The sequence below is a fragment of the Watersipora subatra genome, chromosome 9 (assembly GCF_963576615.1).
Source record: "Watersipora subatra chromosome 9, tzWatSuba1.1, whole genome shotgun sequence".
NCBI lineage: Eukaryota > Metazoa > Bryozoa > Gymnolaemata > Cheilostomatida > Watersiporidae > Watersipora > Watersipora subatra.
Window position 1 is genome coordinate 39,257,324 of NC_088716.1, and position 17,554 is coordinate 39,274,877.

Below are 17,554 nucleotides of genomic sequence, written 5' to 3' on the forward strand. Positions count from 1 at the left end.
TTTCTGTGAACTTTTTGTTAAATGTGAGATGTGTTGTATAGTGCCTAGTAATTTTATTAGAACGCAAATGGAAATGTCAAACACGGGCACTTTACTATGATCATCTTCCTAAGGAGTCATCAAATGAATAAAATTGCTTCAGCTTTTGACTAGTTTATAGCCTTCGGTCTAGACTTAAGATCATATACATATATCTTTAATATATAGTATATGTATATTATATATGTATACATTACGTAGGTTTTATATATATTAGGTATTATATATAATATATACTATGTATTTAATATATATATGCATAGTTTTTTTCTTTGAGGAACCAATTGGTTAAAACGTTCACACGGTCGACTTTCATGCCAGCCAAATCGGTAGCCTTAGGTAGAAAGCTTACTATAGACTAATCTAAATTTACTGCAATACAAGAATACGGCGTGTGTGGTTTGTGCGAGGTGTGTGCGTGTCTATTAGTCTGCACATACGCTATGCACTTCTACATCTTCCATGCCGATTTCTTACAAACTTCACCAAAATTTCTGGGCTTTCTGACAGTCTGGTTAGAAACTTAAAAACACCCATCAACAACAATCGCCCTCGATGAACAAGTTCGTAAGATGTTGATAGACTTGTTCATTGAGAAATTAACCTACATGAACTATTTAAATGTAATGAAGCAAAACCGGGCAACACTAGTCACTCCTACTTGTCAGTCCGGTAAGAATGGTTAAGAATACTGTACAATGCTATCAAAAGCAGTGTGTAGCAGCCAAATTAAGATTTTCGCGCATTAAATGCACAACATAATCCCAACCAGGGCCGATGTCATCATAGATTCAAATACTTTTATAAAATATATGACACTTGCCCTAGTTGCTTTCAATATCATTAGCTAGCGAGTCAGCAAACCATGCTCAAGTCCATTCCAAAGCTGCTCTTTAAGGAACTTTTCAATCAGATTGTACTGTTTGTTAGAGATTAGAAGTAACCCCTGTAGGTCTCCTACCCTAAATATTTTCCTGATTAGATAAAAAACATTAATAGCAAAGATGACGCAACACTAACCTGACAGTGATTAGCCTGACACACAGAAACAAGTATTCTTAGCTATCGCTAACCTGAACTCAAGGAAGTTTTGAAAAATCAAGCTGGTAATGTTTGGACATATAGACATAGCCATGATCGACCATTTCTGTCATGCAGCAAATAGTGAATTTACGTGGTCTACGAACCTCGATAAAGATGTCATTGCTAAGAACAGTCATTGCACTTGTTTTCTGTAGATCCATATCTACTATGAATGGTTATATCCGTGGATCCATCGATCTAACCACTATGAATGATTATATTCATCAATCTATCTATTATGAATGGTTATATTCATCAATCTATCTATTATGAATGGTTATATTCATGGATCCATTTATCTATCCACTATGAATAGTTATATCCATCGATCTATCCACTATGAATGGTTATATCCATGGATCCATCGATCTATCCACTATGAATGATTATACTCATCAATCTATCCGTTGTGAATGGTTATATTCATGGATCCATCCATTATGAACAGTTATATCCATGGATCCATCGATCTACATGTACAATCCTGGATCCAGGTTGAGGTTCGATTCCCAAAAAAGGCCACTTGTGGTGGCAGGAATGACATCCAACCTTAACCTACTCTCCGCAACTGGGCATGTTTCCAGTCATCGATGTTCCCTTGCCACTAGACTCGGACATGCCCAGCCAAGATTACAGAATTATTGTATGTGCAATAACGCCGTTAAAAAACTGCGGACATAGCCTGTGCTTCCAGTAAGCTAAGCAAACATCAGACTTAATCTTTGAAGGATTGCTAACGTAACCAAAGAATATGGAAGTGACAAGTGTCGGGTTTCGAAGTATTTAAAACCGCTAACTCGACCAAAACAAACCTACAAACTTCGTAACGCAACAGTATTGTCATATAAGTGTTGTAATGTAGGATGCTGTAACTACCAAATTACACAGAAGCTTAATATATGTTAGTCAAATCATTAGCAAGCAAAGCAGCAACAATATAAGGTACCAGGAAGCTGACCAACCGCAATACGCTATCACAAACTAAGCATGTTCATAGGTCAGATCTGAAGCTATATTGCTGATCAGAGTCTATGAATGCATTGTGTCTGCATTTCATACCTTGCAATGACAGAATTGTCTAGGAGAATCTATCCTATAATTCATGGCTAAACACTAGAATTAGACAAGATAAAAGTGCTTTTCTGATGGATGACATTCTGTAAATCTGTTGAAGGGTTATACGGATGCAGCCAGAGGTAAAAAAACAACTTGTAGTCATGTTGGTGAAAATTATAACAAGAGAGATAATATAAAATGTGTACTAACATCATTTACCTCTCCACCTTGACCATAACCTAGTTTTATGATAAACTAATTTGGTGTCTTGTTTTCTTCTCGTGACCTTTACCTATTTTTAAAGTTTCTGTCCCTTGAGCGCGACCTATTTTTGTATCTTCTATTTCTCGATCTTGACCTGCTCCTGTATTTTCGGTCCCGAGAACGCGACCTACTTCTGTATTTCTTGTCTCGGGATTTGGACCAGTTGTCGTGTTTCTTCTCTTTTGACCTTGACCTTATTCTGTTTTTCTTTTCTCTTGACAGTGATCGACTTCGCCTCTTAAAGTCTCTGGACCGAGAATGCTTTTTACGCTGTTTTTCTTGAGATCGAGACCGGTCTTGCCTCCTACTCCTGGACGTAGAGCGAGACCTATCTTTTCTGGTTTCTGTAGATCTTGACAGCTTTTTTCTTTCTCGATTCGGAGACTGTGAAGTTACTCGACCAGTTGTGCGGTTGTACTACAAGCAAACCAGGCTGATAAGTATAAATGGCCACACACATGAAACAGCGATGAAAAAATGTCCACTTGGGATAATCTTACCCAAAATACGATGCTAGATACAATATGGCAAATCGATCAAAAGTGCTTCGAAACCCAATTGAAATTCAAACGGAAACCTTGTAGCATATGTTAATAAAAGGCTGTGAAAAACAGCATAACATGTGAACAATGATTACTTGTCACTCACATTTTTACCCAATTATCCCCTACATGACCAGTTAGTTTGCCCTATTTATATAGTATGTCTTTACCTTCATTGAACAAACTTTGTAAATGCTTACAATATTACAATGCAAATTACAATGCTGATTACAAAACAATTCATTGATCTGACCAAAGTCAAATGAAAAATTGCTTAAAGGCTGCAGTCGAGCGAGGATTTGTTGTTTAGACTATAGTCAAGTGAAGAATCACTGATCCAACCAACAATCAAAAGGAGATTCTCTGATTGAACCAAACCCTTATGAGAATTTGCAGATCTGATCTCCGATGAGCAAATAATCCACCAACCTTTGCCTTTGAAGAGGTTTTCTTAGACATTTGGTCAAAATTTAGTCCATACAGATTATGAGACTGTGAATTTCCACTTTTTTCCGTCTTCTCTCCAAATGTCTCCACACCTTTACCTACAACATACCAAATACTTCTAAGAACTATCCTTTAAAACATTCTCAACATGAAAAGACAACTCAAAACTGGTAATAAAGTTCAATTACGAATAGACAACGCTATAAGTATATCAACTCATATAATAGAACCGACGCCCAGTTTACACGAGGAAACTCTTCAAAAAAACTTCAGGAGGAAACAAACATTAGTTTGAACCGGACAGTCACAATTTAACAGAATTATGGGGCCATTTCATTTGATCCACCGAATCATTCAGTAATAACGCGAGCTATGTTCCGCCGTATATAGTTTGTATATCATTATGTTCCAGCGACCAATTGGCTAATAACACAGACCTATCGTCGTCCAATAGGAAAACACTTGAAGATATAACTGTTTGATCATGTTAATCCTCAGCTCTAATAATTTATGACAAATAAAATCACTTGATCGCCCCAACAACTAACGGATCCATCGTTTAGGCCTAAACAAATTCCTCATAAGAATTCGTTAAAGATTTGTCCTTGTGTGAACTAGGAATCTACTATATTATCAGCACTAACCTAGTCAGTGCATAAAGTACTCAATGTCAATGTTTAAGGGAACATCCAATGTTAACAAGATATTCACTGCTTTGATTGCGCGGATGATGCTGATTTGCAGTCGTGAGTCTGGCGAGTTATTTGGAGTTGTGTACACCTTGAGTTACCGTGCAATAAGTGTTTCAATGAACTTTGGCATGTTGCGGAATAATACAGGCGTTTTATTAAAAATATAAGCAATTGTACATCAGATGTTACAGCAGCACACTCCTGTCTCTTTTATAGTAACTACTGAAGTGTATGAAATGTTTTAAATTAAGAAGTTTGTGTGGCATTTTCTGGCAAATAACTCGCAAGTGCTGTTTCCATCTTTCGCAAGCGTCAAACATTCGATACTAATTTGCGAGTAACAAGACTTGCGAGTTGGTGCTGTTTTTATCTTGCAGATGTCGCAAACTTGCAAACATAGCCACTGATAACACAGCTTTAATTAAAACTTTGTGTCTACAGGGTTACATACATGTAGGTAGCATCATACGACCTCAGCCAGCCAGCTCTAGAGAGAACTAGAGAGAGAAAACAGTCAATATTTGATAGAGTCCGGAAGCAAATGAATTGTGCTTCGATATGAAATATAATTTTAGCTACGCAGATACTCTAGACTAAACGTGAGCATCTCCCTTGAGAAACACATGAAATTAATATTACTCAAACTAACCTTTGCCTTTCCACTTGACCTTCGCAACAGACTGGCTGAAGTCGACATGTATTCTTCTGTCATCTATCAACACGTTGTCCATCTTGAAGTACGCCATCTCGCATGAGTCTTTCTAAATGAATGCAAAACTTCATCTCATCGCATTGTTAGCATTTGCATTACCATAGAAAGGTTGAGCAACTCCCTACAACTGTTAAAATAGTAGCAAACAGACACCACTAACTGGAATATAATTAGTAAAGTTGAGCTTAGATTTCATAAGTGTAGAGGACTAACTACAAACTTCACAAACTCTAAAAAATTGTTCAATTGGTTCAACTGCTTCAAACATTTAACGTTTAAAGCAATTGAACCTAGAGCCCTGCTTTTAAATCCTGGATCTACAGTAGTAAGTTTAGTTTATCTTCACAAAAAGTTAGACCCGCGATGAGATTGAACCTACAACTTTATCATTGAATAGTTTGAATCTCGTTAAGTAACTACTCATTCCTCTAATCGCACTGATTAGGACAAAGTGATGAGAGCAGGCAACTCCTTATTAAAGTTGTCTCAGCATTGTGACGTAGAATTATCGATTTCAAGATTAACGATGTTTTACTATTTTCGTATGGCCTAATTTGAAAAACATTTCTGAAACAATTGCAGAGGGCAAAAGGTACGGACTGAGTTAAAAAATTACATTCAGTACCATTCGATTCTGTCCTACATCTGATGACTATGGTTACAGGCTAACTTCAGTAGACTCTTCATATGGTAGGGCACCGCAACCACAGCAGCCATGAATCATGAAGGATTTTATGGAAGTTGTTTTGTTTAAAATTAATGTACGCCTTGTTCACATCATGAAACTAATAGCAATCATAAGCGATAAAGGAATGCATTTTACGATTGGGTGCCAATTCCGACTAGAAAATGACTTGTTGTATGACTTACATAATGAATGGGTTTCTTTTCTGTATAAAGGTTAATCATAATATTATTGTACACTTCTAATCGTAAATTACTAAAACAATGGCCTTACCTCGTGGGGTTAACACAAAAGCTCACTTTTACTTCCGTGTAAGGCAAACGAATTTTGGTGCGTGTGAAGAAAGCAAGTAATAAAACACATAGTGTGTATGACCCACTAAAACTGAGACAACATGGGGACTGAATCGAAGGTTCTGGAGAACCGAAAGTGACAGCACAGGTCAATATCGAACGCTGACAAATTATGTTGTTCAAGCTACTTCCTGCCTTGTAGTCAGCTGACTCCCCCCTTTTTGAACCATAAATCATGAAAGAACTGATCATTCGTGAGAAAAAAGTATATATTGCATTCGCTAACTGTTTATTGTCCAATCAAATGCGCGCTAAACCAAATAGAATAGACTGAATCTCTTACTGTTTGATTGCTTTAGCTATTTTCGACCTCGGAAACTTTGATTCGGTTTCCGTTAGACCACAACTATAGATATCAATATTTGGTTAGTCTTGACTGTTAGCGTTTTATTATAGGATAAACTCTCTAGCCCATAGACCCCAGGTGCCTAAATGGAGGCCCGCAGGCCTGATCCGGCCCTCCAGCTGTTTTTATCAGGTCACCCAGCTGTTGCCTGTTCTTTAATGTTTTGAAAATTTTAAAGAATTTGTTTGGCAATGTATTATTGTTATTGTATCAGTAGTAATTATTACCGTACTTTTCGGACTATTAACCGCACACCTATATTGGCCACATCTGCTTTATTTAAAAAAACGGTAATAAAACAATACATAGGCCGCACCTTTTGTATATGCCGCAGAACTCATGACGGTGCTTTTAACACGGCAGCAACTTTGCTCGTTAAAACAGAACAGTGCCGTTAGGCACTGTTTCGTATTAACCGACGCTTTTAACCCAGTGCCTAACGGAACAGTACCGCAGTAGGCAAAGTTTCGTTTTTTATTTCACCGCTAGAGGCGCATTAACCACAGAAGCCGGTTAATGCGCCCTAGCGGCGAAAGAAAAATACTGCAGAATAGCCGCAGCCTCTAAATCAGCCGCATGGCTCATAACATCGCAAAAAGTAGCGGCTAATAGTCCAAAAGGTACGATAGTTATCTGAAGTCACCTGACCAGCATTATCGGCAATACTAGTTTAGTTTTGCGTTAGTGTGGGGGATTTCTCAGCATTAATTGTTTGATTGTATGACTAATGACTTAAAAAAATAATTTGTAAGCAATCATGGCTCAGAGATTGGTAGACAGAGAAAACCGGCGTTTTAATCCAAACTGGACTACACAATTATTTTTTCATGAAGGAAAAGGGAAACCTATATGTTTGATATGCAATAATTCAGTCGCTATAAACAAGGTAGCAAATATCAAAAGGCACTACACTCAAAACCATCCTGACTATGACGGAAGATTTCCTCCAGGGACAGCTAGGAGGCAGGAAAAGCTTGATAGATTAACAAGGCAGGCTAATGGACAAATGGCTATGATGAGGGGAGCTACAAGCTTGCATCAAAGAGCAGCTACTGCTGGTTATGAGGTTTGTTATAAAATTGCCAAGGCAATGGCTCCATACAGCCACAGTGAACTGTTCAAAGAATGCATGGTTTCAGCCGTTCAAGCGCTCTACCCCGACAAGCTAGATATTCAGCAAGCTGTTCAGTCAGTACCGCTATCTAGGAATACGTGTGCCCGACAGATAGAAGCTAATGCCAATCATGTGACTGAAGGTGTCATACATAACTTGAAAAGTTGTAAATCATTTTCAGTTGCAGTAGATGAGAGTACTGACATAAACGATGTTGCTCAGCCGAGTGTGTTTGTTCGGTATTATCTCAACAACAAGTTTAGTGAGGACCTTGCAGCAGTTATTCCACTGACAGAACGTACAACTGGAGAAAATATATATCAGGCATTCAAGGCTTACATGAACTCCCATAAAGTGTCAATGCATAAGATAATTTCTGTAGCAACAGATGGTGCCCCAGCTATGGTGGGTGTATATTCTGGTTTTGTTAATCGCCTGAAAGAAAACAATCCTCAGATGATTGCATTTCATTGTATCATACACAAAAGCATTCTCTGTGCACAACTGAAAGATGAATATGGAAGTCTTATGCTGGACATAATGAAACTAATAAACTTTCTCAGATCAAAATTAACTCTACGACACCGCCAGCTAAGAAAATTTCTGCAGGAGTCTGATTCTCAGTATGATGAATTGTTAGTACACAACAATGTCAGGTTAGTACCATACTGCTATCTTCGAATTATATTTGACATACTTATTTTCATTACATTATGATAAGGTAAAAAAGCACAGCAAAGTTGTGAATATTGTCAATTATTTTTATTTACAATGTACTTTAATGTATATTTGCAGATGGCTGAGTAAGGGTAGAGCTTTGCAAAGAGTATGGACTGTAAGACAGCATATTGATCAGTTTCTTAGTGAGATTGGAGGAGATGCAGCAGAACTATTTTTAGAGATTCTCAGATCGGAGCATTCACTGAGAGACATGGCTTTTCTGACAGACATTTTGGCTCATCTGAATGACCTAAATTTGAAATTGCAGGGTGAAGGTCGTAATGTGGTAGAACTCTGGCAGGCAGTAACATCTTTTAAAGACAAACTCCACTGCTTTTACGAGGACATAAACAGTGATATGAACCACTTTTCAATCATCAGAGAATTTGTGAATGGTCATGATGATGTCGTGGACCTTACAGCAGCACGCGCTTTTCTCATTGATGTTTCTTCAGAAATGGAGCTTCGCTTTGCTGCCTTCGATGGTATCAATGGCATTATTGAGCTGGTTGCGTGCCCATTTCAGGCACATCAGCTTTGGAAAGCCCAAGTTGATAACTTTCCTCATGTTTAAAGAGGTGTGGCAGAATTAGAGCTGTGTGATTTAAAGGCAGATATACTGGCTAAAGCTCAATTTGCTGAGCAAACTATTGTAGGGTTCTGAACGCAACCTGCTGTACAGGAGAAGTATCCTATGCTATGCAATATGGCAGTGCATAGCTTAGGATACTTTCTTTGGTACTTAGACTTACTTACTTTCTTTGGTACAAACGACTTGTGTGAATCAATGTTTTCAAAGCTGACATTTATAAAAAGTAGGTATCGGAGTGTACTGACAGAGGAACATACTCAACAGCTCTTAGCTGTAGCAGTAACCAAAGATAAACCAGGTACTGCAGCAATAGCTGCAAAGCAAACTCGCTTCCATGTGTCTCATTAACATTACGGATACTTCTTCTGCACAGTAGATTTTGTTGAGAATCAACCTACATATGTTATTATGTTACACCTTGTTACTTTCATGTTTATGTTCATGTATATATGTTTACTTACACATTACTTAAAATACACATACATTTACATACATGTATATACAGCTGTATTCATGCCTGGCCCTCCTGATAAGGCCTGGTTACCTGTTTGGCCCTCCAGCAAAAGTATTTGGGCACCCCTGCCATAGACCCTCGAGTAAACTATCACAGGTACGTAGCATAGACCTTCCCTACCTTGTCAAACTCTATGAAGGCGTACTGCAGAGATTCCTTTGACTTAGAATCCCTGATGACTTCACAGCTGCAAACCAGAAAATAATTGAACAACTAGATCGAAACCATCACCAATCCCACCGTGCGCTTTGATGCACTGATGAAGAAATAACAACCACGAGCTCAGCCGCTTGTGAACATGAGTTCAGGATTATGGAGTTTCTTAATCATATTTCTTCAACGTTCATCCACTTAGGAAATATCATGTGCAGACAGCCATTTACCATGCAAAGTACAATATGTGAAATCTATATTTATTAAAGAACTTTACTATAATAATAGCCATCTTTGTCCGAAGCCATGCTAAGAACGCAAGGAAAAAAATTGTCTCACACATGAACCGAACTCGAATACTCTGTTTTGCAACCACATGGTACCTACCAACTGCACCACTCCCCCAACATGCTGAAGTGATGACTAATTGTACACATAATTGTTACACCTGTTGATCTTTTACAGCACACTAGACTGTCAGGGTAGTAATATCAGTATTATATAAAATACCAAGGTGCCATCAAACCTCGACTCGCTATCGGCCTAGTAAAACATAAAACTAGCAAATATTCCACTCTAGACCTGAAATAATTTTCCAATGCAGGAGACGCTCGAAGCTTTTTGAGACCTAGTTTTGTAAGGAATTTGAGAAAACTGATAAAAATTTTAAAAATACGTAAGCTAACTTAGTTTAGTCTTTTCTTTGTCTATGTTAGAGTAAATTGCCTCTTGTAGATCTCTATTCTCACCGCAATCTCCAAACCTACACAGCGCCAAGCATACACTCCTGTTTGTCTTTAAGGTAAAACGACAAACAAGCCTTTTTCACCTATCTATGTTCATCTGTCTGTTCATTTTTTCTGTCACAAAGCAGTCTTTATTCTCAGACTGGCACAATAATTCTGAGGCTTCAAAAGAGGCCGATATGCTAAGTTGGTTAGAGCTTTAGTGTAATAAACTGAATGTAATGGGTTTGGGCTCCACACTGCATGTACAGAATTTCGTGATTGCAATTGTACTCTTAAAACAACTGCTATTGTAAGAGGAAAATAAAAAAAACTTTGATATCCATACTGCACTTCATCATTTCTGACAATTTAACATAAATTCAAAAGCCATCTTTTAATTAACGTCCAATATGTGAGTCCTTTTCAACGAATCTCAAATGAAACTGATTTCAGACCGTAGGAATTACAATGGTGATTGTAATGCACCCAATGAGGATCAATCATTTCGATGGCCCGAATATCGCCTAAATTATTTCTCATTCATTGCTGATGAAGATTCATGTTTTTATCATCACACAAAGTACGCATTATTGCACTATGTTTAATTGTCTAATTACCTGCAAAATTTATTCACAACTGATTATAGCTATATGAGCTGTGGGATAAATTAAATGAAGTCGAGGGTACAATTTCTTATAAGAATAGTTTAATATGCAAACCAGATTTTATAATGAATCAATTTGTCATATAGAGATGTAATTGTACTCGAATTACAAATAGAGTATAGACCAAGGATAGCCAAATGATTTTATTAATGATCCGCTACAGCCAAATCTGACAAATTAAAGATCCACAACGAGCTAAAGATGTGCATTTTTCTTTTATACTATATATAAACATGCAAATATTTGTGTACATCTCACAACAAAGCATCAAACACGATTTTAAAAAACTTTTTTATATACATAATTTGACTAAAATCACTGATTGAATGTGGTATCATAAATATGTCTGATATCAGTGAGAAAAATCATGAGCGGGCTTTGACTTCACAATACTATCGAAACGCGGTTTCTTGCTACTTACAGCGACTCTTAAAGTTTATGAAAAGGAGTATTTGTGAGTCATGTAATATCATTGTTTTTCACAAAATTTATTGCTAAAAACAACGAATTTACAAAAAATTTAAAAAAAGTTTAAAAAAATCTTTTTAAAACCAAATTTAAAAAAAATATTTCAAAAATAATTTTTGACAGCCAACTTGGAAGATCCACAAAAAAAACTACAGAGATCCACATCCGGATCAAGATCCGCCATTTGGCTATAGCTGGTATAGACATTGAAAACTAAAAAAATAGATCTACATTTTGTATATGTGTATAGACATTCAAGCGGAGTTACAGTAAGCCATCTCTGCCCTGTTTGTCTTCTCCTGAACAGAACAAGTCTAAAGCTCTGTTCACAGGTGTCTAAGGTTAAGTAATAGAAAAACTTATTTCTAATGATTAAGTTTTCATAAATCATTTTGCAGATCTGCTATAAAGTGTACCTGATTTTATTGCAAAATGTAATAATGCACAGCACTAATCAAGGAATTATGATAGACGTTTGGGCTGAGAAAGAAATACTAATAATGACAATGTAATTTTTAGAGGAATACATTATCCAACAAACACCAGTGTTAACACGTTAAAGGTTGACTTGCAACAAAATTCACATTACAGTTATTTGGTATCAAAAGATTCACCATGTCTTACTCTGATGTGTTGTACATGCAAAATATGTGGAAATGTTATTAAAAGCTCTTAAAAGCTCAAAAACGAACAGTTAATTGTAGCCATCACGAAAATGCCATAGATTGGAATCAGTTTATTTCTCTGGCGTTTTCATTCTATTTGGCTATCGTTTTGACACGTGAAGTTATCACGTGAATCGATAGGCTCAATATAAAACGCCTCGTAGCACTAGTTTATGACAAACACTTCGGATGAATTTTGTTGCAAGTAAACTTTTAAACAAGTCCCACTGAAAACTACTAATTTTTTTTGTAAATGTCCTACTTGACCTTATACCACGGTAAAACATGCTCTTTGCAATAAGCATCTCTTGACCTACATAAAGCTAATAAGCTTGATCCTTTGCAAAAACTCACCAAAACACTAGAAAAAATAATCCTCAGGTTGGCATAAGGAAAGAACACACAATTTCAGAATGAAATCTAGCAGTGACCTTGACCAATAACTTATTGAAAACTCTAAAAAACTTTCACGGTTACACATACTCCAACTGTTACTAGGAAAACCAAAACCTCTAATAATTGCTCAGTTTGCATCCAGTCTTGCTGATTGACATGTTAGGAACAACTTACCTGTTTATTTTCCCAAATCTGGAGAAAATGATTTCAAGGTCATCATCTGTGGTAACGGGATTCAGTTTACATACAAAGAGAACATTCTCCTCGGGAGCTACATCCTGGTCCGGCAGATCCCCAATCTACCCAGAAGAGAATATGCAGTATGACAGGCTATGACCCCATAAGACGCTGTCCAATATACAGAACAACTGTGGAAGTAACATTTATATGAGACAACTTGTCGTTACAATTTTGCGGCAAATTGACTCATTTACACCAGCTACTTGCAATGAGCAATATGTATATTTTTATTTTCATCAATAAATAATACCAATCAGCAAAATAATTTACCAATCAGCCAGATGGAAAAATGAATTAACGCTTGCTCACTGAATTTGTTTACTTTATAACAAACAAATTTTCGAAAGTCAGATTACACACAAATAAATATTATTATCTGATAAAACTAGGATAAGAAAAATGTATTATTACTAAGAAGAAATCACCAGCTCTTGATTCGACAAAGACTGCAAACTTGAAGTTATCTTATGGTCTAAGATTCGTTGAAATTTTAGTGGTAATAAAACTAGCGAAAACTAGAATAAGTTGGCGGTGAAAAGTCGTCATTGAAATCACTTGGTGAAAATGCATACCATGGGATACTATCTGCGATATGTATACTATCAGAATATGCATATAATCAGCTCGATACTGAGTGAATGGAAACGCCAACTTGAGTTGAAGGAAGCACCTGATAAACTTCTACCAGACCCTTCATAAAACAAATTAACTCAACTCATGGTTACAGAAATGTATTATAAACTATCACCATATTTGAAACATAATGCAATTTATAATAGCATACAGCTATACAGAATTATACACACAAAAAATCGAAAAATGAAAGAGTGAGCCTGCACTCCAGTATATGCTTCGTCTAACAGTGGAACCGCCAAATAGATAATAAGGGCAACTTCCAAGAGACAGCGGTAGGATATGGCAAATCAGATTCAGCAAGCTGCAGAGACAGATCAGCATTTCAAAAAAATGCTCTGTCCATCATATACAGATTCTTCGACTGAGACGTATCGAAGAGCCGCGTTAATTGATGAACTATTAATAGACTCTGTGAGCAACAACACGCCGCTTTAGATTTTCGACTAACTTTTAGAAAAAAAATTGGAGGAATATCAAAAGGGTTGAGAATATTAATATTGGTTGGTCCCCTGAACTATCTCCAGTTTTAGAGCACATTTTATCTCAAACCAATCTCAATCTTCTAATGACTGGTTACTATGCTTCAACTGTGCATTGACCAACATTTCCATAAAGAAACTTATTTGTGAGCCAACACCTCATCGCATGACCGAATCTTTGGCTTACAATTCCCTAATGGAAACGAAGTGATTACAACAAGTTATAGAAGTATAGAGAAAATCTACAAGCGATGATACCTAAAAATAACTGCAATGTAATGAAATAAGTGTCATAAACTAAATGATTTATAAATGGCAAAGTACGATGGAAAGCTATACATTTGATAACAGACCGTGAGAGATATTTTATATAGTATGAACTAATATTAATATGACATGCAACGATATATATACATATTTAATTACATATATAATTAAATGACACTCAGAGTGGTAGAATGACAGTACTCATAATAGAACTACAGTGCACCCTCGAGATACGATGTTAATCCGTTCCAAGGCTGGCATCGTATGGCGACAAAATCTTATGTCCGGTATAGAAACCATTGTAATAATAGAATGAAAAAAAAGAAGGTAAAAATCCTCCAAAATTTTATAAAAATGCTGTACATATTGAAGATTAGTAACAAAATAGTATGTTAACTTTAGTAACTATAGTTACCTACAGTAACTACATTGTATTGAGTGCACCTAGTGATTATAATCTGCAATACTGTAAAATTGTAATCTGTGTACCAAATGCAGATCGGACGGTAACAAGTTCTTACCTTCAAAAGGTACGCATAACATAGACGTTGAATTCACTTCAAATAAGTTTAGCTTGCCAAACTCACCCTTACAACCAAGTTATATGTATTTTGAACTATTTTAATGAATTTCAGCTGTTATCACGAAATTTTATCCTCCATAAGTTTCTGTCTTCACTTTCATCATAAAATTTAGTGTCTGGTTGAAACCTTTTTCAACCAGAATTCCATAAGAAAGGCCGAGCGATGCAGTTATCGAAAGCAGCCTCTCACACGCCTGACTATTTAATGGCTACCGAAAAGGAAAATGAAATTATATTTACTACACAGGACATACATACCTTTGGAGTAACGTGACTTTAGCTGGTATATTGTAGCGAATAAAGCAGAGAGGAGGCAAAAACGTCCCAATGCTAATTATGTTGCTGTACACTTGAAGATTAATTTAATACGTAAAAAAATGGAATTTTTAGCAGGCTAAAAGAGGTTGTCTAGTCCTGTCCAATTTTTCTTCTGGTTTAAAAGAGAAAAATGCTGGTGCAATGCAGAAAACTGCTAGCTAGCTAACGCTTGTAGAAGGATCCAGAGAAGGTGCTACGATAGTTTTTCTTGTATGAAATATGCACAAGAATCAATGTAACCATACGTACAAAGTTTGTACGTATTTATACCCTAAAGGAAAAGGCTTTAACAAGTTTCAGAAAGAAATGTAAATGCGTCATCTATCTTGAGTAGCTAGTTATATGAGTTACATACATACGATAAATTGTATTCACGTAGGAGATAACAAGCCCACCTGCAAAGATATGGTTAAAGAAGAAAATCAAAAGGAAACAAATAAAATATGAAAAACATGCCACACAAGAGATAAATAATATATATTATACATGCATTGTTTTAATGTACCAGTCCACATCAGTAAATTAAACACTTGAAATATTTCTGCCAATGTGGGGTTTTCTGTATCTTCTACTTCCTCGCCTTTACTAAATGGTTGCTCCTTTTGAATGCTGATAGCGTGCATGACCTAGCTTATTCAAATCTTCAGTCGGAAGCTCTTTCTTGTGCTTGCTTTAATGGAGTTCTTGTTTTAATAATAATTGCAAATGCTGATTGGTTGCGATCATATTCCTTGACAATGTTAATAATACGGGTGCCTTCTTATTTGCGACATCCAACTTTGTTGACATAGAAATCATTTTTCCTTCGTTTTGTAACGTTTGTATCGGTCTCAGATTCCATAGATAACGAATTAAATGTAGATACTTGTAGTTATATATGTATGCTGACTTAAAAGTTTATAGTAAAAGATATAATAATGCTACAAATGAATATTCGCTCTCGCTTGTGTATTTTACACGAAATTTTCCATGCGGAATGCTGACATGAGAGAAGTCGATCATCGTGTTTCTTCTAAATGTTCTGAAAATGTTTTCGGCAAACTAGATTTCGGTGTCTTTTTTAGTTCGACATGCGTTATGAGCACACTGACCGCCAAATTTTAACTCGGGCGAAACTTCTCAAAATCGTATGGTGAAATACAACTCGTATGGCGAGGTAAAGATATCACAATGTTTGACTTCGTAAGGTGAAAAAATCGTATATCAGGGTAATCGTATTTCGAGGGTGCACTGTACCAACAATATGATATTGATAAGCACCAATACAGCCAAGCATAGCCTCAGGGCTAACATACCATTTCTAGAATCTGCGCATTAGCCTTAGCCTCCTTCTCAGCTTGTATCGCCTGAACCTCTTCCTCTGTTTTCCCCTCAAACGGGTCGATGTCTTCATCATACTCGAGCCTCCCATTCTATGAAATCAGAAGAAGCCTTTGCAAACAAGTGAAAACATGACAGGTGTGAAATAAGTTTAGTCTGAACAGATTTGACTACTAGCTACACGGTAATCTTTGTTATTTTTGTGTGTGAAGATCGAGTCACCATCATTATATCGAGTCATTATAGAAGATCGGAAATGTTTCTATATTTCAAAATCCGATGAAACTCAAATAACTATACAAATTATAAAAACATTAAAACCATAATCAGCAGTTTCAATGTTTTTGTTAGCTCTAAATGCATTATAAATTACAATATTGCTGCCTACTTGTTACATCCAAACTTTAACTACTCCAGTTGTAGATATCTAAGAAGTATTTGTTATGAAAACTAGCACCTTCTGAACCCTCAATAACCCCTTCATCTTTTTTATCAGCCAAAGACAAAGGCATTGTTTTATGAGCCAGTTGTTATTGCAGTTATTAAATTTCAATTGCTGTTGTTTGTTACAATTCCTCGCTTAATTAGCAATTAAATGAATTAATGACTAATTAATTGTAATTAGTAATTAATTTATTTAGTAATTAAATGAATTTAATTACTTATTACTCCATGAGAAAAAAATCACTCCCAATTAAAATAATTTCCCCACAGAGTTATTTATAATTTTTGGTAATGCTTATACGGTAGCAGCTGCAAAGGTCAATGACAAACCTTTTTTATGCCTTCTGCAGAGTTTTCGTTAACGATAGCCTAATAGCTGTCATGATAATGAACCCTACTACATAAATACATTGTAGTTATCGGAGCAATTTGATCGGAATTAGTTTGGCGAGAATGTCTTGCATGGAAAATGATGTCTATTATAGCATTCCAGCTTCTATGAATATGAACAATAATATATCAACATTGCAAAAAAATGAAATTTGGCAAAGCTTAATGATTATTAATAAAGCAAAACTAAGATTAACATATTAATCCTAGTTTTGCCTTAGCAGCTGTAAATAAGTAAACATTTGACTTTTTTAATGCCAATACACGTGTCTATATAATGCATTGCGTATCAAAGATGAGTGCTCAGCAAGATTTGAAGATACAGTCACGCAAGCAGCAGGCATGAGGGCTAATCTTGCAGTAAACTTTGCAGTCATATTCTAATATAAATTAACTCAATAAATTAAAAGCTATTAATTTGTAAAATATGTAAAACTCTCCTGACCCAGCTCCGTCATATCGTTGACATCCTGCTCGACAAACCATTGAATAAACAGGTGGAGATAAAAGACTGCATCGTGTCACAGATAACTCTCGATTGCTAGGGTGAGTGCTAACAAAGGCTCTAATCGGAAGGCAATCATCAGGCAGCAATTACAGACATTCAACAAATACGATTGGCTGAGTCAGCTTCCACCTTAAC

The 17,554-nt window shown here is 36.2% G+C and overlaps 1 protein-coding gene across 1 annotated transcript in view; it reads right to left on the minus strand.

Annotated features, from left to right (window-relative positions):
- Positions 1 to 2,150: 2,150 nt before the first annotated feature.
- Positions 2,151 to 17,554, minus strand: part of LOC137403725 (peptidyl-prolyl cis-trans isomerase sig-7-like) — a 52,196-nt gene continuing 36,792 nt past the window's right edge. Inside the window, exons 7-12 of the mRNA XM_068089740.1 lie at positions 16,053 to 16,169; positions 12,409 to 12,533; positions 9,280 to 9,346; positions 4,773 to 4,884; positions 3,414 to 3,529; positions 2,151 to 2,859 (exon numbers count right to left, since the gene is read on the minus strand). Of these exons, the coding sequence (XP_067945841.1) occupies positions 2,467 to 2,859; positions 3,414 to 3,529; positions 4,773 to 4,884; positions 9,280 to 9,346; positions 12,409 to 12,533; positions 16,053 to 16,169 (930 nt within the window). The 3' untranslated portion in view covers positions 2,151 to 2,466. The remainder of the gene's footprint in view (positions 2,860 to 3,413; positions 3,530 to 4,772; positions 4,885 to 9,279; positions 9,347 to 12,408; positions 12,534 to 16,052; positions 16,170 to 17,554) is intronic.